The following is a 26,370-nucleotide window of genomic DNA, read 5'->3' as shown; positions in this document are numbered from 1 at the left end:
GGGTTTGAACCGCCAGCCTTCTGGTTAGCAGTCAAGTGCCTTAGCCATTATGCTACCAGAGCTCCCGTTTTGTATAGTATAGTTTTGTATAGTATGTTATGCCAGTTGAGCTTGATGTCCCCTACGACTATGGTCCCAAGCCCGCAGGTTCAACTATTCAGTCCCTCTGGGTAGCTGGCTGTGACCAAGCACTGACTACAGCCTTGCCCCTTGTCAGCGCTACTGTACACCTATATACCTGGGAATTCTGATCATTTCACATAAAGTTATAGGACCATTGTCTGCCAACCCTATATATATTCTTGGATACACTCCCCATTTCATAGACAAACATAAGCATTCAGCCTTTCCACCCATCTATCCACCCATATACCCATGTTATCATTCTCTGACAACGTAGTACTGTATGTACAAAAGGGTTCATATTTGTTGTCTGTACTCCCATGTACCTCTCTATGTTTTTCTCATCCTCAATGCTGCCATATTGGTCACTCACATTTGGTACATTGCCCTTCTCTTCACCCAAATCAGTACTTATCTCTATCTAACAGCATTCCCTCCCCTCCCCTCCCACCCCTGGTAACCAACAAAGAAAATTTCCTTCTATAGATAAACCTTTCCTTAACTTTTACAATAACGGACTAATACAATATTTGTCCTTTTGTGATTGACTTATTTCACTCAGCATAATGTCTTCCAAGTTCATCCATGTTATGTGGTGTTTTGCAGATTCTACATTATTCTTTAGCGTTGCATAGTATTCCATTGTGTGTATGTACCGTAGTTTGGGTATCCATTCCTCATTTGATGGACATCTAGGTTATTTCCATCTTTTGGCTATTGTAAATGAACATGGGCGTGCATTTCTCTGTTCTTGTCATGGCTCTCACTTTAGGGTATATACCGAGTAATGGGATGGCTGGGTCAAATGTTATTTCTAATTCCAAATTTTGAAGGAATCGCCATACTGCTTTCCACAATGGTTGTACCATTTGACAGTCCCACCAGCATTGTATGAGAGTCCCAATCTCTCCACAACCTCGCCAGCATTTGTTATTTTCTGTCTTGTTGAACTTTGCTACCATCTTGAGAGGTTTTGACTGAGTATTTTCTAATCAATACGGAAGGTAGTCCTGCTGAGGAAGAAACAAGAGCCTGGACTGTGTGTGACACTGTGGTGACTGGGTAGGTGGGAAGAGATGCAGACAACAGGGGAAAGGAGGTAGGACAGGAAATGGGTTTGGAGGGCGGGGTGGCCAACAAGGAGAGCCACCCCCGGAGGACGCAGCCCCCTCAGCCATCCTGCTGTCCTGAATTCCGCTGTGTCTGTGTGGTGGCTGGTGAATGAGTTGATGCTCAGACCTGGCCTGTGCTAGATAGACCTTATGCTTGGAGACTGTGAGAAATTTTAGGATACAAACATGCTTCAGTTTCCTGATTATCCTCCTTTTATAAAGGGTTAATCAGAGGGGGAAACATTTTGTCAGTAGACCACTGACAGCTGGAGTCTGATGCCCCTGAAGGGGGTTTTAGGACCCTAGTGTTCACTTGAGATGTTTGACCCACTCAGTGGTGGATGAAAACATAGTCTCCTAACATTTGCTGTATTACCTTTTTGTTTTCTTGCTTTTCAAACCCAACACCATTTCTGCTCAGTGTGGTGTTCTAACTTGAGAGGTGACCATACTGTACACTCTTGATAGGTTGTTTGAACTACCTGAGCCGGGAGGAGGCATGGGCAACAAACGTGCCCACCTTCTTGTTTCTCAGAAGTAGGGCTCCCTGATGGAGAGTCGGCTCACGGAAGGGACAGAACCGGATCACCGGGCGCTTTCTCAGCTGGGCTTCCACTCCCCTGTGGTGTGGGTACTTCACCGCCTCTTCTCTCAGTAGGAGAAGGAGCTGTGTCTATACCAAGGGGCACAAAGTGTGTTTCTTCTGGCCACTCAGCAGTGAATTGGACTGAGAATTAACTCTTTACAAAAGTGTCCTTTTGAAAGAGTAAATAGAATAAAATCCTTCATTCGCAGGGAAAGTTCAGGACTCCGTGGAGAGTTACCATATTTCTGTGGTTATTTGATTTGATCAAGTGACTCTATAAAATTACTTTAAATACTGATAGTGAATTTGAGAGAAATTAAAAATGTTAAACTTTTTTTTCGCAGCAAATCACTCATGCAAACAATACAGTGTTCAACTTTAAGAGGTTCCATGGCCGGGCGTTCAATGACCCCTTCATACAGAGGGAGAAGGAGAACTTGAGCTATGATCTGGTTCCGATGAAAAATGGTGGCGTTGGAATAAAGGTACTATCATTGAGCAACCTTAGATTCTGTAAAGATTGACAGCCTTGGAGACCCTGTGGTGTAGTTCCACTCTGTCCTCTAGGGGCGCTGTGGGTCAGAATGGACTCCACAGCAGTGGGTGTGGTTTGGGCTTTGCTTCTGTGAAGATTGACAGCCTTGGAGACCCTGTGGTGCAGTTCCACTCTGTCCTCTAGGGGCGCCGTGACTCAGAATCGACTCCACGGCAGTGGGTTTGGGTTTGGGCTTGGGTTTGGTGGATTCCTTCATACAGTAGGCTATTACCTTTGACTATAGAGAAGAGTCATTGGTTCTTCCTTGATCGGTCCCTGGGGTGGTGCAAGTGACTTGAGTTTGACTGTTAATCAAAGGGTGGGTGCTTCACAGCCACCCAGCGGTGCCAGCAGAGGAAAGGACTGGTGGTCTGCTTTTGTAAAGAAGACGGCCACAAGTTCCTGTGGAGCAGTCCCCCTCTGTGACTCGTGGGGTTGCCATGAGTTGGAGTGGCTTTGGTTTTTTAAATTTGTTTGGTTTTCATTTCTCTATAGAAAAAAGTGCTTCTTAAATACTTCTTTTAAATCAAACCAAACCCACTGTCATTGAGTCGATTCTGACTCCTAGCGACCCCCACTGGGTTTCTGAGGCAGTAAATCTCTACGGAAGTAGATTGCTCTGTTTTCCTTCTGCGGAGCAGTTGGTGGGTTTGAACTGCCAACTTTCTGGTTAACAGTGTCTTAGGCACTGTGCCACCAGAGCGCCTTACAAAAAGACCATCACATCCAATGAAGACACGTGAGGTAAGTATGTATCACCTCACGTGTCTTCATTGGACATGATGGTCTTAACTGTTCTTAGCTTTTTTTCCATCCAGGTGCTTTTTAAACTTTAGGGTGTGAGAGGTATGTCTCAAATTGTGTTTAAAAATTATTCAAAGGGTAATGTATATTTCTGTGACCTAATTTGTGTTTCTTCCAAGCTTTTTGGCTATTGTAAAATTAGGCATAGTTGACAGTGTGTGCTTTTTGTTTTTTGTTTTGTTTTGTTTTTAAAGATGCAGTACAGGTTAAAACACAAATGAGTTATGACATGTACAGATGAATCAGAAAAGGGTCCAGCTGAAGAAAGAAAACGTAGTAGAAGGTTTCATGTAACTTTCTATTATTTGTTTAAATCTAGTCAGTAAATAAAAATTTTTGGCAACTAATAAAAGAAAAGTCTGAACTACGTCATCCCGTTGGAAGTCTGCTCCAAAGCCAGCCCCTCACAGTTGTTGGGGGAGTAGTCGTGTGACTGAGCCAGAAATCTCTTTTCAGACTAGCAGAGGCATGTCTAGTGAGAGAGTCTGTCTGTCTAGTGAGCCGCAAGTGCAGACAGACTCCCTCCTGCAGAGTCACAAGCAGCGTGTTGGATGGGGGAGGCCACCCAGCCTTCTCTTCCCTCCCTCACGTTCAGGGAGAAGTTCTTTTTTCTTTCTTCCTTCCTCCCTACACCACTGTCGCAATGAAAAGTCCTGGAGGAGAACGTGTCAAGGTGTTGGGGGTCACCGATGGCTTGGGGCTTCCAGTGCTGTGGTGTTAAGGCATCTCCCCTCCATTCCCCCACCGCAGGTGATGTACATGGATGAGGGACATCTGTTTAGCGTGGAGCAGATCACGGCCATGTTGTTGACCAAGTTAAAGGAAACTGCTGAAAACAATCTCAAGAAACCAGTCACGGACTGTGTCATCTCAGTGAGTAGTCGCAGCCTGACAGGGTTTTACTCTCATCTGCTGCCTTTCTGCTGCTCTGAAGGCTCAAACGTGGGGACACTGTGCTGTGGGTGAGAAATGCTTGCCCGGACCATGTGATGTGTTGGCGCATTGTCGGGAGTGGCTGTCGGCGGACAAAGGTCCCTTGCTGTGTGTGACATTAGGAATCTCCCGTGGGGCTTTTGGAAATGCAGACTGTCTGGTCCCATGGGAGGACACTCTAGGGCAGACACGGTCAGACAAGCTGGGCACCTAGACAGCTGTGGGGGCAGAAGAGTCCTCGGTGGAAAGCCGGGCCATTGAAGTAAGGTAGTGGCCTACCAGCGTTGACAAGCCCCAGATTGGTATCGTAGGCAGGCAACGACCCCCAGCCTTCTGTGGGCACCTGCTGGTAGGTTAGCAGGAAGACCTAGAATTGGCCAACAGCCATCTTGCATTTGGATGTGGAAATGTTAGTTGCAGGGTCTGTTTTCTCAAATTGCCAAGGTCACCTGCTCTGTGATTTGGCTGTGGTCGTGTCCCCACCGGAGCTGGCCGTGAAGGCCTGGGCTCCAGCGTGGTCTTGGCCGTGCCACGAGGCCCACACAAGCCAGTAGCCTGTCCGTCACTGGTTCCTCTGACATGAATGACAGGAACACTGAAAACTTAGGAAGGAGGTGTTCCGTTAGAGAGGCGAGCAGAGACCCCACTTTGCCCTTGTCTCTGCAGCACCTGGAGCTACTTTGGGAAAAGTCTGAAAGCCTCTGGACTCAGTGTTCTGGTGGCGGCACGTCCCTGCAGTGCCAGAGGGCATGGTGGTAGACGGCGTCTCACTGAGACGCTGCTAGAAAAGCGGGCAGGAGGAGCCACGGAACTAGCGGCACACAGCACCGTGGCGGCCTCTGTCCTCGGACCTGTCCAGGGTGCTGCTGGGCTGGACAGCACCCTGGCTTCTGTTGTTGAACTCAGTGAATAGAGAATCGAAGGGCAGTGGCCTGTGCCAGAGTTAGCTCTATTTGTTCATAGTTTAATTGTACAGTGACACCTCTGAGAACCAGAGCTCAATGAGATCGTCTCGTTTTTCCAAGTCTCGTAGGTTTCCACCTTTGACAGGACACGTGCAGTCTTAGCAGTTTCCTGTCACTCATTTTAGTGGAAGACATTTGCATTTTCCTTCTGTGATAGGTTTCCTTCCGCCTTACCCTGGCTTCAGCTTCTGCAGGTTTTGTTATACTTAGTATTAAATGTTGACTTTTATATCCGCAAGCGTTGGTAGAAACTTGAGAATAGTTCAGAGACACCAAAATACCTACTTAAAACTTTGTTATTAAACTTGAGTAACTTTCTATAGTTTTACAAGTGTGCCTGATCCCTTGGAAATACCAGCTTAAAATTTGTTTATGGTAAAGAGTGCTTTGATACTGTGGTTTGGAGAAGTGCTTCTCAAAAGTACTGTTAGCTTCCGCAAGTGTGAGGAGCTGGCCAACGCCCAGGGCCTTCTCCCTGTTTCTGTTTGGTGCCTTGACCAAGCACTTCCTTAGCTGGCTCGTTGTGAGCTGATTAGAAGTGGTTGTGAGGGATATGGACCTGTTTTCTAGAGGAGGTACCGTTTGACCCTCTCTTGTCGACTTGGTCTGCAGGTCCCCTCCTTCTTCACAGATGCCGAGAGGCGATCTGTGCTGGACGCAGCGCAGATCGTAGGCCTGAACTGCTTGCGGCTGATGAATGACATGACTGCAGGTAAGGAGACGCTGCCCACACTAGAGTCACGCCAGGTGCCGTCATCCAACGCTTTCATCACGTAGGTGGAGAAACACAGTTTACTGGGGGAAACAGTGTTAGGTTTGAAAGCAGAAACCTCAGCTCTTCCTGTGCCGCGATGGTAGTGCTTTGTCAGCTTTGTGACGCCGTCTTCATTGGGGGGTGCTCCGTACACGTCTTTAGTCCTGTGAGTGCAGTGGGTTGGATTGTGTTGTTGAATTTCTTAGTATTGCTTACACAGTTAACAAGTTTTCTAAGAAAACTTGAGAATGCTGAGGTTTCTCAATTCCTTGATTTTTGATTTTTTCCTAATACAGACCTTGGACTCTAGCTCAGGGTGGGTTGTTGACCAGCTGTTGGTTAAGCTGGGACTACCCGCCAGCATGGGGCTGGGTACCACGAGCTGTAGTGGTGAACAGAGCAGTCAGTCACTCTTCTAGAGTCCATACCAGTTTATGATGAATGAAACAAAACCCAGAAGTGTTACCATTGACTCAACTCTGAGTGGAACTGCCCCATGGAGTTCCCAAGGATGGCTCAAGGAAGTCCTGGTGGCACAGTGGTTAAATGCTCACCTGCTAACTGAAAGGTCGGTGCTTCAAACCCATCAGTGGGTTTCAAAGATGAGGCAGTCAGCTTCTGTAAAGATGACAGCCTTGGAAACCCTGTGGGGCAGTTCCACTCTGTCCTCTAGGGGCGCTGTGGGTCAGAATTGGCTCCACGACAGTGGCTGTGATTTGGGCTTTGCTTCTGTGAAGATTGACAGCCGGGGAAACCCTGTGGGGGAGTTCCACTCTGTACTGTGTATTGCTGTGAGTCGGAATCAGCTTGATGGTGATGAAAGTGTGTGTGGAAGCAGACTGGAGCATCCATTTCTCTGGTGGAATGTTTGGTAGGTTCTAATCTCTGCATTTGGGTTAGAAGGTGAGTGCTTAAAGGTCATACTGTGGAAGCTCCTTGGTGATAAATACACATGTGCAAAAAGCAGTTACAATCTAGTGATTTCAGGCAAAGAGGAAAAAGTTTATTCAGTGTGATTTTTGTGTTTCTGGTAGATTTTGGGGGAAACGTTGGAAATTAAGTATTGATAAAGGTATGTTCTTAGGTGTGTAAAATGAGTTTTAAAGCTCTGAAAAATAGAACCCAGCCTCTTCAAGGCCAGTGAAATATTTGCCTTGAACTTAAACACAAAGAAGAAGGTGGGAACTGCAGTTGGCTGTGGTCATGTATTGAGTCCGTAACTTCTCTGTGCAGTCTCCTAGCAGGTTGGGTTAGGGTGGAATTACCACGTGATGAGTCTGATTATCGTTTGATGGTGCCCTATGGGCCTAAAAGGGTTTTTTTTTGGTCCCTTGCATCCTCCTGTGTGGAAAACTGAGAGAGAGCAGTGTTCTGGACCCAGAAAGGGAGAAATTCTGGAGCCCCAGCAACTCCTGTATGAAAACCAGACCAAACCAGAGCCCCTGCTGTGGTGGATTCTGACTCCCAGGGAACCTCTAGGACGGGGTAGAACTGCCCCACCTCTCCCCTTGGAGCAGCTGGCAGGCTCAAACTGCTGGCCTTTCGGTTAGCAGCCCAGTGCGTTGCCCATGCTACCACCAGAGCTGCTGATTCGTGTGAAGCCAGGTGTAGAAGGAAGGTGTTCACCTGTAATTGTTCACATCCAGTTAGGTTTCCTGCATGTGTGATGATAGGGAAGAGGAAATTGCCAGAGAAGAGGTGAACCAACAGACTGAAACATGTTTCTCTTTTGTAGTTGCTTTGAATTACGGAATTTATAAGCAAGACCTTCCAGGTCTGGACGAGAAACCTCGGGTTGTGGTTTTTGTTGACATGGGACACTCGGCGTTTCAGGTGTCTGCCTGTGCCTTTAACAAGGGGAAGTTGAAGGTAAGGTCCCGGACGCACAGTCAGGCCTCACACAGGGCACGAGGTAACGTTTGTCCTGATGACGCTCGGCCTTGGCATGAAGCCTTTGCTGAGGGTGATCCCTTGGAAGATGGCATTGTCGTCCTTCCTGTACTAAGTGTTCCCATCAGGGAGGGGAAGCTTGATGAGGGCATCTCCCCCAGAACTCCGCGTACCACGGAGGTGGGGAGTGCCTTGTGAATTCTGTGGTTTCGTTGCCTCCAGCTGTCTTGGAGTTTGCATTACTGATGAGAAATGTTAAGCTTTTTGGTCTTAAGTTTACATAGCAATGCTTAAGAGCCCAGTTATGTGTATGATTGTAGATAACCAGACTCTTTGTTGTTTTTACTAAATTAGGTCTTGGGAACAGCCTTTGATCCTTTCTTAGGAGGAAAAAACTTTGACGAAAAGTTAGTGGAACATTTCTGTGCTGAGTTTAAAGCCAAGTACAAGTTGGACGCGAAGTCCAGGATCCGGGCGCTGCTCCGCCTGAGCCAGGAGTGCGAGAAGCTGAGGAAGCTCATGAGTTCCATCGGCACGGACCTGCCGCTGAGCATCGAGTGCTTCATGGACGACAGGGACGTGTCGGCCAAGATGAACAGGTGCGCGCTGGGCCGGCCTCGCCAGGACTAGCCCAGCCCACGTCCAGATCGGCGGTTGTTCTGGTTCCCTGGTGCCACTCTGACAGTAATAGACCACCAATGGGACGGCCTTAACAAACAGGAATTTATTCTCTCACAGTTTAGAGGCTTTAAGTCCAAGTTCAAGGTGCCAGGCTCTAGGCTGGGTGAAAGCCCCTCAGCCTTGGGCTTCAGCTCTGCCTCCTGCTCCCGGCCCACTGGAGCTAGAGGCGTTTCTTCACTCAGACAGCTGCTGGCTGCTGAGGTTGAGAAGCCCCAAGGTTGACAAGTAAAAAGGCACAGTCCCAATGTTACCAAACCACACAGCAGGCCATTAATTTAAGTCCATTGTAAGTCCCAAGGTCGGCAGAGCATGGCAGGCTGCTGAGCAATGACACGGCTACATGCAGGGTCCAAGCGTGTCACAGGCTAGAGACCATTCCCAAGGCTTCTCTTTATATACAGGAAGCAGACAATGTCCCAAAGGCAGCCACTCAGCTGCTTGTGGTAGATCCCACCATGGAGTTGATTGCCAGTCTCCTCATGGGGAGTAACTGCCACCAGCTGCCCAGCCACTCAACCAGGCCCAGCCAAGTTGACACACAAACATAACTACCATAGTGACTGTGTGGCCTGAGGTGTGAGAGACCGTTACTGGTTACTGTAGAATTAATGGACGTGTCTACGAAGAGGATGTTATGAATGTATCTTTGCTAAGTGCACTCGTAGAGAGAGGTCTTCTTGGTGTTTGGCAGTTTTTAATCTTTCTTGACCAGTAATTGAATAACCAGAAGCATGACGGTGGCACAGTGGTTAAGCGCTCAGCTGCTAACCGAGAGGTGGTCCCGCAGGAAGAAGGCCTGGTGGTCTACTCACTAAAAATGGCAGCCTAGGGACAGGCCTGCTCTGACACAGAAGGTTGCTGTGAGGTGGAGTAGACTCCCTGGTTCACAGCAGCACTTCACTAATTGGTTCAGAGAAATCATTTTGAGACGTGATCGGAGACATGTATACTGAGAATTAGATCATACATGACACTCAGGAAGCGAATAGGCAAAAGGGATTTCTCCCAGGAGGGCCGGCGACCCTCAGAGAGAATGGGCGTTTCTCCCTATCCTTTTCCTGTATCTTTGTAGTCACATAGAAACAATGACAGAGTACAGAGAGCGGTCAGTGCGGGATCCAAGGTGCTGAGAGGAAAACAGTGAGTTGATGGATTCACTTTAGAAGGACAGGAAAAAATGAGTGGCTCTCAGGTACCTTTTCTGGTAAACTCTTCCTCATGTTTGCCAAGGTCGCAATTTGAAGAGCTTTGTGCCGACCTCCTGCAAAAGATAGAGGCGCCCCTTCGCACGCTGATGGAGCAGACGCAGCTGAAGGGGGAGGACGTGAGTGCCGTGGAGATAGTGGGAGGTGCCACGCGGATCCCAGCCGTGAAGGAGGCGATTGGCAGGTTTTTCGGGAAGGACGTGAGCACGACGCTCAATGCCGACGAGGCAGTGGCCCGGGGCTGTGCACTGCAGGTACACCCGCTGAGGCTGCCTGCCTGGTGGCGCCCAGCTCTTAGAGGATTCTACTCTGTCCTGTGGTGGTGGCTGATGTAATAGCAGCCCTGTGCCTAATTAGACAGCAAAAGAAAGTGAACTTGTAACTTCAGGGAAGGAGTCCAGTACATTAAGGTGGAGACGTGCGCCCACTCCTCACATAGCAACATGGTTAGGTTCCAGGGACCAGTTCGTTATGTGAGGATGACGCCGTCTTCTGTCTGCCACGTTATGTCACTGTGTAACTGCAAAACTGGTGGGCATCGTGGCCCGGCCATGTCAGCACACCACCTTGACCATCACAGGCAGCGTTAACCCTTGCCTCACATGTCAGCATCCGTTCTGACTGGATGGGTACTGTTAATGTGCAGAGCAGTCAGGTAGCAGGGTTGGTGGGTGACGAAGTGGTTGGGCAAGTGAGGAACAGGTGTACGGCTCTCAGCAGCCCAGAACCAGGAAGCTTAGTAAAGGAACAGCACTGAAACCATGTGATTGCTGACAACGTGATGATAAGTGTATGTTTAGGCGTCTTGGACAAGGGCAAAATAGTTTTTAACTAAAGTGTCAAGTTGACATGTTTGGATTTTGGTTTAGTTGTCAGTGTTTTAACAAAACGGGATTCTGTATACAAAGAAGTCGAGACTGGTCACTGTTGGCGTGCACTTGGTCCTCAGTGTCAGTCAGAATCCACCTTACCGTGATCCGTCATGTTTTACGAGGTTTCTGTTTCTGACCTTCAGAGGGAGGATGCCTCTCTGATTCCTGGAAGAATAGAAAGGTGACAGTTCTGATCTGTAGTTCACGCTGTTAGGTGGCGTTGAGTTGGTTACAACTTGCAGCGACTCCATGTCCAGCAGAATGAACCCTGCTTGGTTGGGCACCATCCTCAGAATCGTTGCCCATCGTTGCAGCCACTGTGTCAGTCTGTCTGGTTGAGAATCTGTCTCCTTTTCTCTGCCCTCCCCTTTCCCAAGTATGATGCCTTTTTCCAGGGATCAGTCCCTCCTGGTAACTTGACTAAAGTAGGGTAGACGGAGTCTTGCCATCCAAGCATCTAAGGAGCATCCTGGCTGTACTTCTTGCAAGACAGATCTGTTCATTGTTTTGCCAGTCCATGGTCCATTCAGTACTTGGCGAGGGACAGGCCATAATTCAAAGGCATCAACTCTTTCACAGCCTTCCTTATTGCCCAGCTTTCTCATGCCTATGTGACGATTGAAAACACCAAAGGTTAAGTCAGGTGCACCTTAGTCTTAGACATCTTTGTTTTCTAACAATTTCACGCGGTCGTCTTTGGCAGCTGCTCTAGTGGTGTAGTGCATAATAAGGTGCTTGACTGCTAAGCCACTCCTTGGAAGGAAGGTTGGGCAATCTACTTCTGTAGTGATACCACCTCGGAAACCCAAGGAGGGATTGCCGTGAGTTGGGGTCCAGCTCGATGGCAGTGAGTGTTTTTGGTTTTGCCCACTGCAGTGCTTTGATTGCTTGACTGCTGCGTCCATGGGCATAGATTGTGGATCCAACTAAAAAGAAATACCCGACAATTTTACTCTTTTCTCCATTTATTGTGATGTTGCTCATTGATCCGGTTGTGAGGATTTTGTTTTCTTTATGTTGGGGTGTAACCCATACTGAAGGCTGAAGTTTTTGGTATTTATTGGTAAGTGGTTCGAGTCATCTTCACTTTCAGCAAGCAAGGTTGTGTCATCTGCACATCACAGGTTGTTAATGAGTCTTTCTGCAGTCCTGATGTTGCATTCTTCTTTGCATAGTCCGGCTTCGAGGATTATTTGCTCAGCACACAGATTGATTAAGTGTGGTGAAAGGATACGGCCCTGACATTCAGCCTTCCTCATTTTGCACCATGCAGTGTCCCCTTGTTTCATAAGTACAGCTGATAATTGCTTCTCTTTTGAAAGATCTATGTTTTGGAGAGATGAGTGGACTTCTCTGCCTTGTTTGATCTGTCCTGTGGAGTCATTTTGGTGTGCACAGTCTAAACAGGAAGCCTCCACCTGGCCTCTGGGTATTGTCTGTTGCAAATTTGAATTTGCCCTTGCTGCTTTCATCCTCAAATTAACTTGAAAGTACAGATGATGGCCGATGCGTAGTCCTGGAGGGGTGATGGGCAGAGAGCGGCCTCTTTCCTTATGAGGGGCTGTGTAGGTGATTGCACTCAGAGCGACCCCATGTGACAGAGTAGACCTGGCCCATTGGCTGCAGCCTTTGTGAACTCAACTTGTCATAGGCTCGCGGAAGCTGAGCAGTGATTAGGGAGGATTGAGGAAGAAGTGATGCATCTGGTTTGTGGTGTTGGTGTAGAACACTGAGTCTGCCGTGGACTGCCAGAGGCCCAACACATCTGTCTGGGAAGAAGTACAGCCTGAATGCTCCTTAACAAAAGCAAATGTGGTGGGACATGTCTTATGTACTTGGAACGTGTTATCAGGAGGCATCAGTCCCTGGAGAATGGTATTGTCCTTGGTAAAGTAGAGGGTCAGTGAAAGGGGAGCACCTGCAGGGAGACGGGTGGGTGCCGTGGCTGCAGCAGCGGGCCAGGCGACAATTGTGAGGATGGTGCCAGGTCAGGCAGCGTTTTGTCCCGTGTGCGTCGCTCTAAGTCGGGACTGCTGTACGGCTCCTGACAACACAGCCGTCACTCCTTCTTGTGCCAAGGATGGTAGATGGACATCTTGAATTTTGCTTTTTCTGTTTCTCTGACATTTGAAAGACAGTGTGGACAGGATACTTTGGGTGTGTACATGTATTCAAAAGTGATACAGCCAAAAAAAAAAAGGAGGGGGCAGGTTTGCTGGTCCAATAGAGCCTGGTGGAACCTCTGAGACTACGGCCCCAGCTGCCCTTCAGGTCTGGGATTGAACCTATACCTGTGGCTTCCAGCCAAACAATAGACAGGCATAGGAGTTGGACATGTACCTCAGGTAGATAACACACGTTGGAGAGAACAATCATGGGAGAAAGAATGGCTGTGTATGCACAGGGAGACAGCTCAGGGCAGGAGTGCATGGAGGGAAGGACACAGGGAAGAGGTGACTATGGGGAGGAAGTGGGAGGGGAGCAGTTGCATTGTGGGAAGTTGTAGTCAATGTCATGAGACAAAGTGTGTGTGAGGTGCTGTATGGAAAGTGAATTTGCTCTGTAAACTTTGACCCAAATCACAATTGGAAAAAAAAAAAGATACAGCTGTTCATTGATGTTGCCATGAATGGGGTGTTTCTGGAAAGTAACTTAGGAAGTGCTTTTCAAAGCCCGTGTGAAGCTTCCTATTGATTAACCATCACTATTCTAAGATTATAGAAGCCACTCCTCAGAAGGAAGGTGGGGCAGTCTACTCCCATAGAGATACTGCCTGGGAAACCCAAGGAGGGGTCGTTATGAGTCAGATCTGACCAGACGGCAGTGAGTTTATTTTTTTTTTGTTTTGGTGGCACGGTGGTTAAGTGTTTGGCTGCCAACCAAAAGGTCAGGGGTTTGACCCCACCAGCTGCTGCATGGGAGAAAGATGAGGCAGTCGGCTTCTAGAAAGATTACAGCCTTGGAAAGGGGCAGTTCTGCTCTGTCCTGTCCAGTCACTATGAGTCGAAATTGACTCAGTGATTCATTTATGTTTGCAGCTAGTGATGACGTATTTGTCGTTGTTATGTGCTGTCAAGTGGGACTCAACTCATAGCGACCCCTCCTTGGGTTTCCGAGGCAGTATCACTGTGGAAGTAGATTGCCCCATCTTCCTTCCGAGGAGTGGCTGGTGGGTTTGAACCGTCAGCCTTCTGGTTAGCAGTCAAGTGCCTTAACCACTATGCTACCAGAGCTCAGGTGATGAAATGATGCTTGGGATTATGTATCCTGTAAGCAAATTTTTGAGTTTCAGCTTTGGTGTTGCACTTCAGACTACAGATGACGTTCATGTGCATATGGGAATCTTTCTCATTCATGTTTTTTTCCTCCAGTGTGCTATCCTTTCCCCGGCTTTCAAGGTTAGAGAATTTTCCGTCACTGATGCAGTTCCTTTTCCAATATCTCTGGTCTGGAACCATGACTCAGAGGACACAGAAGGGTAGGTAGCAGCCACTATTTTAATATAAAGACGTAAGGTTAGCAAATTGTTTTTAGAGTATGTGAGTATCCTTGCAGCAACTCGGTGTATAAAATGTCTGTCTGGCTCAGGGACTGTCTTGTGAGGGGGAGGTCGTGAGTTCATGGCGTCTTTGTCTCTCTCTCGCGCATGACTGAGAACTCTCCAAGTCCTGACCGTCCTCTCCTGCTTCTCTCCTCTCCAGCGCACATGAGGTGTTTAGCCGAAACCATCCTGCCCCTTTCTCCAAAGTCCTCACCTTCTTCCGAAGAGGACCTTTCGAGCTGGAAGCTTTCTACTCGGATCCTCAAGGAGTCCCATATCCAGAGGCAAAAATCGGTAATGGGCTCACGCTGCCGCTTGTTCTCGTCGTTAGAAAGACCACTTATTGTTCAGTGTACCAATTGAGACTGTTCTTAGTCTGCGCGGTGCCAAGTAGGACAGAATTCCACACGAAAGCCTCGTTCTATTTGGTTAATGGTTGGAGAAGTTGCCTTCAGGTTGTTGATGAGGGGAAGGGCCTTGAGATGGTAGCATGTGCTCGTCCTGTTAGCTGAGTCTGTGTGGTCAGGGAGTGTCGGGCTGGGCCTCTGTAGGCACCGTCTCCGTGCAGACGTCCATCCCCTTCTTAATACTAACCTGCCCTCTGCTGAACTCTACCTGGCAGTCTGTTTACTGTCACTGGGTGGGAGGGCTGCAGGCTCCTCCTTCCATGATGGTGTCTGTCCTTGGCTGTGGGTGACATTTGCCGATACTGTTGGGTCTTTCCAACTCCTTCCTGCCCCACGCATTTTTCATTAAGAGCATTTGGAGAAGTACACCTTGATTACTTGTTTTCTTTCCTCCTGGTAGCACAGTGGTTAAGTGCTCAGTTGCTAACCAAAAGAGTGGTAGTTTAAATTCACCCAGTGACTCTGTGGGAGAAAGATCTACTTTGCTTCCATAAAAATGACAGCCTTGGAAACCCTATGGGGGCAGTTCTACTCTGTCCTCTAGGGGTGCTGTGAGTCAGAATCCACTGCATGGCATTGGGTTTGGTTTGAGCTTTGCTTCTGTAAAGGTGACAGTCTTGGAAACCCTATGGGGCAGTTCCATTCTGTCCTCTAGGGGCGCTGTGGGTCAGAATGGACTCCACGGCAGTGGGTGTGGTTTGGGCTTTGCTTCTGTGAAGATTGACAGCCTTGGAAACCCTCTAGGGCAGTTTCCCTCTGTCCTCTGTTCTCTAGGGGCGCTGTGAGTTGCAATGGGCTCAACAGTACCCAGCGACCACATGTATGGACTGGATGTTCTGATCTAGAGATTTTCTTTCTTTTTTTTTTAATTTTCTTTTTAAAAGAGTTTTTATGAATTTGTTGGTATAGGAAGTTTAGTTTGAGACATGATAGCATATGGACTGTTGGGATAGGTTGGAGCCTGCATTATTTTTCCATTGTGCTGAGGGTGACATTCACACTTCTCAGCACAGCATCTAGTTTTTTACATCGTCACCACAACTGAAGAGTGAGTGTCTGCCCACCCACTCTCCTGAATGTTCACAGGACTCTGGACACAATGCTGCTTCTGTGAGTGGCTCTCCCGGCAGTTGTTTCCCAAACCAAGCATCTGATACTTAATATCGTCTGGGTCCAACGTCTCTGTCACTGAGCTGGCAATCAGTTCTCCAGCCTTCCTAGTGTGGGCAGGACCTTGATAACCAGGTGGTTAAGCCCCACATAGTGCTTTTCACATCACAGGTTCAGATCCCAGGCCTCTGAGATCCAGCCATTTCTGTGGGTAGAGATGAAAGCCAACCTCTGGGTTGTAGGCACTGGGTTCGGTAGTACACGTTCATACTAAATATTCAGTCTTCAGAGACATAGTTAGGTGAGTGACATGCAGCAGGTCACCTCGCTGGGAAGTGGAGCACATGCTGGGTCCCCGGTCAAGCTCAGACAGTCTAGTCCAGTCGGCCCTCCTGACGCTGCTCCGTGGCGCAGTCGTCTTGTGCGTTGACTCAGGCTTCAGCCCGCTCCCCCAGAAGATCCAGTGCGGTGTTGCCGGTACTCAGTCCGCAGCAGCGCTCAGGGATTAAAATGGCAGCGTGCACTTGACGTCACTGCCTTCTCTTTGTTAACTGATTTCCACGTGTGTGTCCACAGTTGAAGAAATGGGAGCAGGAGGCAGGGACTGCCTTCCATCGGTGCCTTACACACGGCATGTCCCTAGAAATGCTCAGACAAGACTGTCTAGAGTGCCCATGCCTGTGAGGGTTTTACATCCCACTGAGACTGAGGGGTAGCGAGGTGTGCCATATGCCGATTACAGGTAACACAGGTGTGCTGTCTGCTGATGGTGGGTAGCACAGGTGTGCCGTACGCCGATGATGGGTAGCACAGACGTGCTGTATGCTGATGGTGGGTAGCACAGGTGTGCTGTATGCCGATTATAGGTAGCACAGGTGTGCTGTCTGCTGATGGCAGGTAGCACAGACATGCTGTCTGCCGATTACAGGTAGCAGAGATTTGCTGTATGCTGATGGTGGGTAGCACAGGTGTGCTGTACGCTGACTGTGGGTAGCACAGACATGCGGTATGCTGATGGTGGAGAGCACAGGCGTACACGGAGTTGGATGAATGGGTGTGATGCACCCGGTTGATGACAGCAGACTGCCGACTGCTGATGACACGCAGCACGGGTGAGCTGTACGCTCGGCACTATCTCTGAGAGGCTCTGTTGAGAGGGTGTTAAGGATTGGCAACAAGACATGTGGGTAGGGACCAGCGCAGAGATTCTGGAATGTGGGAGGCTTCCGTGGTTATTCCTAGTCCTTGTGTCTTAGCTACCCCCTGCTGCCCCCCGGAGCTGGGTGTGGTCTGGAGCCCCTTCTGAAGGGGCTGCTCTCTTGCTGTCCTAGGGCGCTTTGTGGTTCAGAACGTCTCTGCGCAGAAAGACGGAGAAAAGTCTAAGGTCAAGGTCAAGGTGCGTGTCAACACCCACGGCATCTTCACCATCTCAACGGCGTCGATGGTGGAGAAGGTCCCCACCGAGGAGAGTGACATGTGCTCTGGTGAGGCAGACACGGAGTGCCCGAATCAGCGGCCCCCAGGCAACCCGGACAGCGAGGTGAGCGCGTGGCGGCCCCGTCGCGTCTGACGGAGGGGGGCAGGGAGGGCTTAAAGTGTGTTTTTCTTCGTTAGAGGTTTAGATCAGAGCTTTGGGGCACGAAGGCGATAGTGTTTGCCAGGAGCACAGTGAGCCACGTCACGGTTCTGCAGGACCACATCTGAGGTCACTGGCCTGTGGTGGTGACAAGCAGGCGCTGTTGCTTTGAACTGGTTTTCATTTGGAGGCATTGACACACAGAGCCATGAAAACACAGCACAAAACCCAGTGGCTGGTGGCACAGCCAGCGAGCGTGGCTGGTTGGTCTCAACCTGTGTGGGAAGAGTGGCCATGGTGTCCCAGAACCTGCTTAGTCGTGTGGACTTGGTTGTAGGGAGGGGCAGGAGGGTATGGCTGCCAGGCTCCTCCATCTTCAGGGACTGAAAAGGGCCAAGTGTCCGGAAGGGCCTGGGCAGGGCTGTAGCTCGTTCTCCTTGGCCAGCAGAGAGTAAGCTCTGAGAGGGGACTTGGGGGACGGTAGAGGTGGTGTGACGAAGGCCCAGGCAGTGCAGGGAGGGGTGGCCCTGTCAGGAACTTGGGCACCGTCCTCAGACGTCACCATGACCGCCCTGACCTTCAGCCTGTCTCCTAAGAGACTTTGGTGGCGCTGAGCTCAGCAGCCAGCATCATGCGTGCTCTCCCTCGACTACAGGAGGCATCGTGTCGGCTGTCCCCACGTTGTGGATGGCGATGTCTGTCACGAGTGCCTTGTTTGCAAATGTCCGCGGTGTCTGCCTGACTATGTTAAAGCTCAGAAAGAAGAACATGGAAAACGTGAGGGTGGGCAGGAAGGGGGGCTTTGAGCATTTCCGACTTCTCCTGAGATGGGGAAGCTAACAGCCAGCACAGGAGACTGGGGCCTGGGAGCTGCTGAAACGAAAACTGGAGACCTCTGAGGGCCCCTGTTGGACTAGTCCTTTCGGCGCGCGTTCAGTCAGGATTGTTAGTGTGCAGCGTAAGAGCTGCTCCAGGTCCTGAGGCCTGTGTGCGGCACAGGAAGAGAGTGGAGACAGCGTCTGGAGGCTCTCGAGCTGAAATGACCCCCAAAGACCTATGATTGGTGGGTGACGACAGGGACTGTTGAGTGAGTTGAATGGAGCTGGGTCAAGATGCACAGTGGCTGCTGGTGACATTATGTTTTGGCACCTTGTTTCGGGGAAAGCGGCCTGGGATGGTAACCTGTTCCCTGTGCTTTGGAGGGTCATGTCTGTATGCCGTGAGACGATGGTTTCTCACAGGCAGTGCTTGACTGGCACCATGTCAGTCTGGTACCTCCTCGTGTGATTAACAATGTCCTTCGAAGCATTTCTTCCAGGTTAAAGGTTTTCAGAAGTCCTTGAGTATTTTATGTCCTTGGATCCAGTCCCCTTTTGCCCCTTGTAGGACTTGCAGAATCGGGTTGTGCGCTATGTAAATGTGTGCAGTTCACCTACTTTCTACATCCTTTGTGCCTGGGCTTTTATTTCAGAAAAACATCCAGCCCGAGAGCGGTGACGCTGGAACACAGCCCCAGGTACAAACTGATGGCCACCAAACCTCCCAGTCTCCCCCTCCACCTGAACTTACCTCAGAAGAAAACAAAATCCCTGATGCTGACAAAGTGAGTGATCTTCTAGTTCCTTCCGTTAGACTGTGTTGCACCGCGCGATCGCGAATGTCGTGGAGTCCGCAGTTTCTCAAGAGCGAGCCCCAAGCCAACCCGTGTAGAGCGTGTTTCCGTTAATTTTCTGTGTCCTTCGACCGAGACCAATTAGAGATACTCACGCTCGACTAACCTGCCGCTGCGAGTGCAGCACTTCCCTTGAGTAACTGCCGCTCTGAGCACCGAGGCCGCAGTGTGTGCCAATGCTGGGGCGGAAATAGACGCACCCCGCGCTCTGCGATGCGCTTTCACGTGAAGTTGGTGATTAAACACGTGGGCTTAGGAGTCCAGGGAGCTTTTTTCCCTCAAGCTCTTGAGATACGTTACCTGTCAAACACAAGTTTATCAGGACCACGTGGCAACCACTGGATTACATATAAACGTAATTTTTGTGCTTCTCTCACAGTACATGTCAGAAGCAAAATAAAGTAGCACTGCTGTGTCCTTTGAGAAACAGTGGCCCCAGCTGAGCCTTTGCAACAGCTCGGATGGGTGTTTGGGGTGTTTCTGTGATCCCTTCAGCTCACCTGTGCTTTGCCAAAGTCAGTTCTCTATGGGACATGCCTGTAAATTATTGACCTGTCCCTTGGCAGCTTTGTTTTCTTGGATGAATTGCAGAATTGTTCGTTGGGGTTAGAGAAGGCCGTTACCAGGTAGCGGGGCTCCAGGCTGCACCGACCCAGGCTGGGACCACCCTGTGGGGTCCCACCTGTGATTTCTGAGAGGTCCTGGGACGTGTCCTGTTGGGGGCGGGGCGGGTGACGGCGGAGTGCTGCTTTCCTTGCAGATGATAGGTCTTGACTTGCTTGGGATCTTGCTGAGTGCTGTGGCATTGGTGCGCAGGCTCTGTTGCGGGGTGGGGTCCCACCTTCTTGGGCACAGGTTGGGCATTACGCCCTTTCAAGTCTTGTCGCGTGTGCCATGGGGGGGTCTTCGTCAGATGCTACTGTGTAAAGCCTTGGTTCTCACAGTAGCTGGCCTGTCAGGTAGCCTCGTCCTGACCTAGCTGCTGTACGTGCCATGTCACCGGTTTGTCCCACAAGTCTTTTGCCCACCGTGGTTCGCTGGCTGTGGCTGCTGTCTGATTCGTCTGTCTGTCTGTGGAGCATGCACCTTGTGTTGGCGGGAAAGACAGGTGCTCGGGTTCCCATGTGCTCAGTGGAGAAGCGCGGGGCCTTCAGCAGTGTAGTTGTCGCTGCGGTTGGCACACGTCACACACCTCACAGCCGTGACATCTCGCCTGGGAACCTTTCTCTGACTTTGTCGTGTCAGGTGAGACAGTCCCCTTTCAGGTCCTGGTTTCTTCCCTGAGATGATGGAATTTGAGCAGCCTTAATTGCTGGCAAGTCGACTCTGACTCGTGGTGCCCCAGAGGAGAGAGGAGACCTACTCTCTGGGGTCTCCAAGGTTGCCAGGCTCTGCGGAAGCTGACTGCCTCATCTTCCTGCGGGGCGGCTGGTGGGTTCCCGCCTCTGACCTTCCTGTTAGCGGCTGAGCGCTTCAGCAGCCCCAGGTTATGCTGGGACTGATTTTTGTGCCTTATGTCTTCCCTCTTACTGTCCCAGTGGATCTGAACATGGCGTGCCTCAGAGACCGTCTCGTCTTTGGGAACAGCTGAGTCTTCCGAGTTGTGTTCTTTGTCATTTGTATGAGCAGGAGCCTGCGGACGTGGACAGGCACAGAGAAGGCTTGGAGATTAAAGGCTATGGGAGAACTGCTTTAGCCCCGAGTTTACATAGGTTTAAAAGTTCACAGTGATTTTTTACCATTTGCTACTTGCTGTTTCCAAGGCTTAGCTTATTACCTCACAAGAAATGACCTCCCTTGAAATAAAGGCAGAGGGTAGGAACAAGGAGAACTGCACACAGGTGTGCGTACACAGAGGTCAGAGGCAGTAGGAAGCGTTAGAGGCACGCAGTAGTGTGTGGAGCTGGTCGTCATAAAGGGGTCGTCCCGGGATGTAGGGAGCACATGTGCATATGGCAGGAGGCGGTGGGTCCTGACATGTTTACCTTGGTCAGAGTCAAGCTTAGGTTACCGTCCCATTGCAGACTTCAAAGATGTGGAAAGTCACGAACACGCTTAAAGGCATTAAGAAGCACAGGCATATGAAAGAATGACTTGAGGGTGAGAGGCTGTATTCTGCGTTTCACGTGTGGGAAATTGTGGCATGTTTCAGATGACCCGCAGCCCTGAGTTAAAGGTGGCAGGTGGAATCAACAACCTTGAATCTATACATCTTCCAGCTGCGCAATGTTAGGATTTTAGTTTGGTCTAATCATCAGTAGGTGTGATAGGGATATCGTTGGGTTTTTTCCTCCAAGAATTATTTAACCATTCTCACTCCTCTTCTTTTTTTTTTCCCCACCCTCTAAGGCAAATGAGAAGAAAGTTGACCAGCCTCCCGAAGCTAAAAAACCTAAAATTAAGGTGGTGAACGTTGAGCTGCCCATTGAAGCCAACTTGGTGTGGCAGTTAGGGAAGGACCTCCTTAACATGTACATTGAGACGGAGGTAAGTGCGTCGTGGACAGCTCTGCCCTCAGACCATGCGGCACTGCTCAGCCCTGTTAGGCGTGTTTCTGATAGGTAAACGGCTAGGGTTGTCCTTCTTTCCCATGTGCCAAGTCATGTACAGCTTAACGGGTAAGATGGAGCCAAACGAAGGCACCTTCCAGTTAAGCTTTTTGACAGACTTTGTTAGGGCTCTGTGCCCTAGATGGTTCTGTTTGGTATAAGATGGATGGTCCGAGCTCTTGTACAGACATTGAAGGTTGGCACCCTGTGGCTGAGAGCACGGTATAGTTGGGAATTTCAGAACATAGGAAATGTTGTGAAAACGTGCCTTTTTTTTGTGGTAGTCTGAAATTCTAGACTGATAGGGAAGGCCGGTGAGATTGGCTTTTCCTTTGCTGACATGGAATCTGTGCTCAGGGAGGTTTCTCATGGTTTTATCTTGGAGTGAGTTTATCTTTGAGACATGGTGGTGTAGTTCTGAGCAGACGCACTGGCCAGTGGTGAACCCGCCTGAGATAGGCAGAGTACGTGCAGGCGTGGGCATTGTGCACCAGCCATCGGTGGATGTTTCTTTTCCTTCCCCTTTTGCAGTATTAAATGTGAAAACTGTTAATACATTGTATAATGTTTAAAAAACATCACAAAAGGCTTTGTGGAGTTTGATGGGGTAACATCAGAACTGTTGGTACACTTCGGGTGTGTAATCACTGATTGGCTAACAGCAGAGTCTGAAGAGTTAGAATTTAGTTGGAGACAGGAGGAGCTGCCAATGTGCTTTGTCTCCTTCCCCCCCAGGGTAAGATGATCATGCAGGACAAGCTGGAAAAGGAGAGGAACGACGCCAAGAACGCGGTGGAGGAGTGCGTGTACGAGTTCAGGGACAGGCTCTGCGGGCCGTACGCGGGCTTCCTCCGCCAGCAGGTGGGTCTCCACAGCTCTGCTGCTGTCCACGTGGCCTCGCACAAGGTGTTCAGCGTCAGGTTTGTTGTCGATGCCTGGCTACAGATTAGGTAACTTGAACCTCCAAACAAAGGCATTTGAGAATACAAATCGTATACAACAAAGTTGAGGGAAAGAAACTCATGGGCAGTGGGCTTTTCAGTCGTCACCTTCCAGAAGAGATGGCCCATCAGCCATGCTCTCGGTGTTATCACAGTTACGGAGGCCAGGAGATGAGTAGGAGACACAGCCTGTCGGACGTCCCTCGTGTCTGAGACCAGAAGATGAGTAGGAACAGCTCATCAACCAGACCCTTGGCGTCTGTGATCACAGTTACAGAACTGGAAGAGCACTAAGATGTTAGGTTTAGAGCCTCAGCCCCCTGATGACCCCCATCCAAAGACTGCTCATCCTGTTGGTCCTGACTTCGTCGCACTCCGCATTCCCCTCAGCCCTGACTCTCGACTCCTAGTGTCGGTCTCTGAGTCAGTCCCAGAAGCACAACTCTGAAAGATGGGACTTGAGGGGGGGTGGCTAGATAGAAATCTAGAAGGATTTTAGGGATTGGTTTTGAACGTCAAGGTCATTAACACTTGGCCTGTGTTAGTCCCGAGATCCTTGGGCTCCCTTGTAATAGACTGGAGTTCTCAGCTCTGCTCTAGTGTTTCCTGTGTTTCTTACTGTGGGGATTCTGCAGTAGGGGTTAGACCCTACACCAGGTTAGACCCTGCCCAGGCTAGAGTTGGAAGCAGGTCCCATGTATGGCTTGGGGAGGAATGGTGTTTCCATGTGCTCAGTGATGAACTGTCGAATGGTGTGGCTGCCCTTTCGGTCTTCAACAGTCATGAAAGAGGGTGGACAGGTGCTACTCAAGACCATTGTTAGGGACACACGGCTTAGTGGTGAAGAACAAGTGACTTCATCCCAGAATCTTTCAGAAGGTGTGTGATAAGACCACACAGCAAAGTGTAGCTGCCAGCCCCTCATGTAAAGTAGTGTGGGGCCAATAAATAGTCCCATGCTTGTTGCTCCCTGAAGCTGTTCAGTGAAGGCAGACCAGCCGCCAGTGCCTTCCAACCAGCACCGCCTGGGCAGGTGTGTCCATGGCGACTGCTGTAGTCTAGCCATCTGACGGATGCCATGATTGGGTGTGTCCATGGGGACTACAGCTGTGTCCCCACAGCTGTGTGAAGTAAACTCATTAGCTTCATACTTTGTTGTGAAGTTGGCCGTGTTTTCTTGATGGTCATGTTTTCCTCTGTAGGACCATCAGAGTTTCCTGAGACTCCTCACCGAGACTGAAGACTGGCTGTATGAAGAAGGAGAAGACCAGTCGAAACAAGCCTATGTGGACAAGTTGGAAGAATTAATGGTAGGATGGACACACCCCCTTGTCCGCCTGCCCACCTCATTCCCTGGTGCTGCCCTAACAAATTTCACAAATAGGTGGCTTTAACAAACAAATGTGTCCTGTCACAGTGGAGGCTAGAAGTCCGAATTCAGGCCATCAGCTCTAGAGGAAGGCTTCTCTGTGAGGCCTGTCTCCTTTTACACCTCTGTGGGCCTGCTGTTCCTTAAGACATCCCATGTGTCTTGCCATCACTCTTCTGGGTCTAGCAGGTTCTCAGTGCAGGGACATCAGGTCCAAGGGACACAGTTCACTCCTGGCTCTTTCTGGGTAGTAGTGAAGTCCCTCTCCTCTGCTCCTCTTTCCTTTCATCTCTTACAAGATAAAGCAAGACTCTAGGAAGGGTGTGAGTTGAGTAAGGGTGGTAACTCAGGATACACCTCACACCGTCCTGCCTCATTAACACACACAGGTCAGGATTTGCAGGACATCACAAAACAGAGGACGACTGGATAATGGAAACAGCCACACAGCCACACATACTGGGAATCTTGGCCTAGCCAAGGTGACACATGTTTTAGGGGAAACATTTAAATCCCCGACATATACACACACAAAAAAACCAAAAAAAAACAGTAACTGTGCCTTCGACCATTCCTGCTGTTAGGGACCGCTGAGTCAATTCCAATTTCATGGCGACCCCACGTGACAGTGGAGCTGCCCCACGGTGTTTCCTCAGCTGCCATCTTCATGAGAGAGATGCCCGGCCTTTCCCATGGAGCACGGGATGGGTTTGAACTGCTGACCTTTTGGTCAGCAGTCAAGCACTTGGCACTTAACTGTTCGTGCTTCAGGGCTCTGAGAGTATGGACTTTTAAAATAGGAAGGCTGTTAATGTATTACATTTTGTTTTAGAAAATCGGCACTCCAGTTAAACTCCGGTTCCAAGAAGCTGAAGAACGGCCCAAAGTATTTGAAGAACTAGGACAGCGGCTGCAGCACTACGCCAAGATGGCGGCCGACTTCCGGAGCAAGGTCAGTTGCGCACGGCGTGCGGAAGCGCCTGGGTCCAGTGAGCTGGGGGCTGTTAAATCGATGGTTCTGTGCGGTGACCGTGCTCTCCCCATCAGGATGAGAAGTACAACCATATCGATGAGTCTGAAATGAGGAAGGTCGAGAAGTCAGTCAACGAGGTGATGGAGTGGATGAACGATGTCATGAACGCTCAGGCTAAACAGAGTCTTGATCAGGACCCCGTCGTACGCGTTCAAGAGATTAAAGCGAAGATACAGGTGCGTGTGACCATCTGATACTTAGTGCTGTGTTTGTTGTATACTGAAGTCAGGCATTTGAGCTTTAAACAATAGACCTTTTCCTATAAATCTTTTACTTCAGCTGGACTTAGATCGTGCTGCCGAGTTCATCACTACTGTCCCAGAAGTTTGCTGCGTTTGCTCGTATTCCTTCTGTTAAACAAATGTGTTGCATGCCTTCCCTGTGCCACTGTTCTGGGGGTCAGACATGCAAGTTACAGAGTGAAGTCCCTGCCCAGTGGAAGTAACATTCTAGTGGGAAAGAGTTACACTGGACAAGTGCACATACCCAGTCACCATGTTGTCAGGAGCGGGTGAACGGGGAGGAGGAAGTTCTGGGCAGCGGGCAGAGCCGGGGTGTTTCATCAGGGAAGGCCTTGTAGAGTGTGCAGGCCTAGGAGGAGGCTGGGAAGATGTACAGAAGCATTCAGGCACACTAAAGGTTAATAGAAGGAAGAGTGGCTGAGAGTTTGAATTCCAGCTCTTTGCTCATTAGTTTTGTGATCTTGAGGTTACTCTACTTCTTGGTGACATTTTGTTCTTTTATAAAGTATAGATGACAATCCCTACTTTTAATATTGTCAAAAGGAGCTCTGGTAGCATAGTGGGTAAAGCATTTGGCTGCTAACCAGAAGGTCAGTGGTTCAAACCCACTAGCTGCTTCATGGAAGGAAGATGAGGCAATCTGTCTACTTCCATAAAGATTTACAGCCTTGGAAACCCAGCGGGGGTCACTGTGAGTCGGAATCCACTCAGTGGCAGTGGGTGATATTATCCTGAGGATTAAGTAATGTGAGGTACTTACGAGTACTTGGCAAGTCTAACACATCATAGTCTTGTCTTCTGAGCTGGCTTCAAGCTGTGGTTTTGGACGAATTGATGAGAAGATGGAACTGGTTGACACATGTGTAGTTGGAGTTGGTGGCGTGGGGTAAACAGTTGAGGATGACCTGGGTAGGTGAACCTCTCCGCTCATCTGACAGCCGGTCTGCCTGTCTTCTCAGGAATTGAACAATACCTGTGAGCCCGTCGTCACCCAGCCCAAACCGAAAATCGAATCGCCCAAACTGGAAAGGACGCCTAACGGCCCCAGTGCAGAAAACAAGGACGAGGATGTGGAAAGCAAGAATAGCTTTGGCGCTGACCCTCCACATCAGAACGGTGACTGTTATGCCAACGAGAAGACATCCGTCAACATGGACTTGGACTAGGTGCTGCGGGATCCCGTGTTTTTTGCCGTAGTTCGTGATTCCACGTAGCAAACCGATACTATTTATATTTTCTTTTTTAAAAATGTGTAGAAATTTTGTGTATTATATGGAAAAAGAAAATGTCTGTAGTCTTATGATCCTAAAAGGGAAAATTGCCTGGTAACTGAGATTCCTGTGGAATTGTGACTCCATACCAAGCTTCTCTGCAGCATCACCGTTGGCATCACTGGGGTGGCATTGACCTTTGTCTTTTGGAAGGAAACAGATGCACGCTGTCCTGCGGGTTGGGTTGTGGCTGAGCTGT

At 49.5% G+C, this 26,370-nt stretch overlaps 1 protein-coding gene across 1 annotated transcript in view; it reads left to right on the top strand.

Annotated features, from left to right (window-relative positions):
* HSPH1 (heat shock protein family H (Hsp110) member 1) overlaps nucleotides 1-26,066 on the top strand; it is a 30,897-nt gene extending 4,831 nt beyond the window's left edge. Inside the window, exons 3-18 of the mRNA XM_007958274.2 lie at nucleotides 2,166-2,306; nucleotides 3,911-4,033; nucleotides 5,671-5,770; nucleotides 7,548-7,681; nucleotides 8,057-8,301; nucleotides 9,614-9,842; nucleotides 13,832-13,938; nucleotides 14,162-14,295; nucleotides 16,850-17,058; nucleotides 18,566-18,697; nucleotides 21,116-21,253; nucleotides 22,051-22,176; nucleotides 23,459-23,566; nucleotides 24,458-24,577; nucleotides 24,673-24,834; nucleotides 25,860-26,066. Coding sequence (XP_007956465.1) covers nucleotides 2,166-2,306; nucleotides 3,911-4,033; nucleotides 5,671-5,770; nucleotides 7,548-7,681; nucleotides 8,057-8,301; nucleotides 9,614-9,842; nucleotides 13,832-13,938; nucleotides 14,162-14,295; nucleotides 16,850-17,058; nucleotides 18,566-18,697; nucleotides 21,116-21,253; nucleotides 22,051-22,176; nucleotides 23,459-23,566; nucleotides 24,458-24,577; nucleotides 24,673-24,834; nucleotides 25,860-26,066 — 2,415 coding nt within the window. The remainder of the gene's footprint in view (nucleotides 1-2,165; nucleotides 2,307-3,910; nucleotides 4,034-5,670; nucleotides 5,771-7,547; nucleotides 7,682-8,056; nucleotides 8,302-9,613; nucleotides 9,843-13,831; nucleotides 13,939-14,161; nucleotides 14,296-16,849; nucleotides 17,059-18,565; nucleotides 18,698-21,115; nucleotides 21,254-22,050; nucleotides 22,177-23,458; nucleotides 23,567-24,457; nucleotides 24,578-24,672; nucleotides 24,835-25,859) is intronic.
* The last annotated feature ends 304 nt before the right edge of the window (nucleotides 26,067-26,370 follow it).

Source organism: Orycteropus afer, unplaced genomic scaffold (assembly GCF_000298275.1).
Source record: "Orycteropus afer afer isolate SDZICR_OR568_19922 unplaced genomic scaffold, OryAfe1.0 scaffold00902, whole genome shotgun sequence".
NCBI lineage: Eukaryota > Metazoa > Chordata > Mammalia > Tubulidentata > Orycteropodidae > Orycteropus > Orycteropus afer.
The sequence above is the reverse complement of the archived record's forward strand: the minus strand, read 5'-3'. Positions and strand labels throughout refer to the sequence as shown.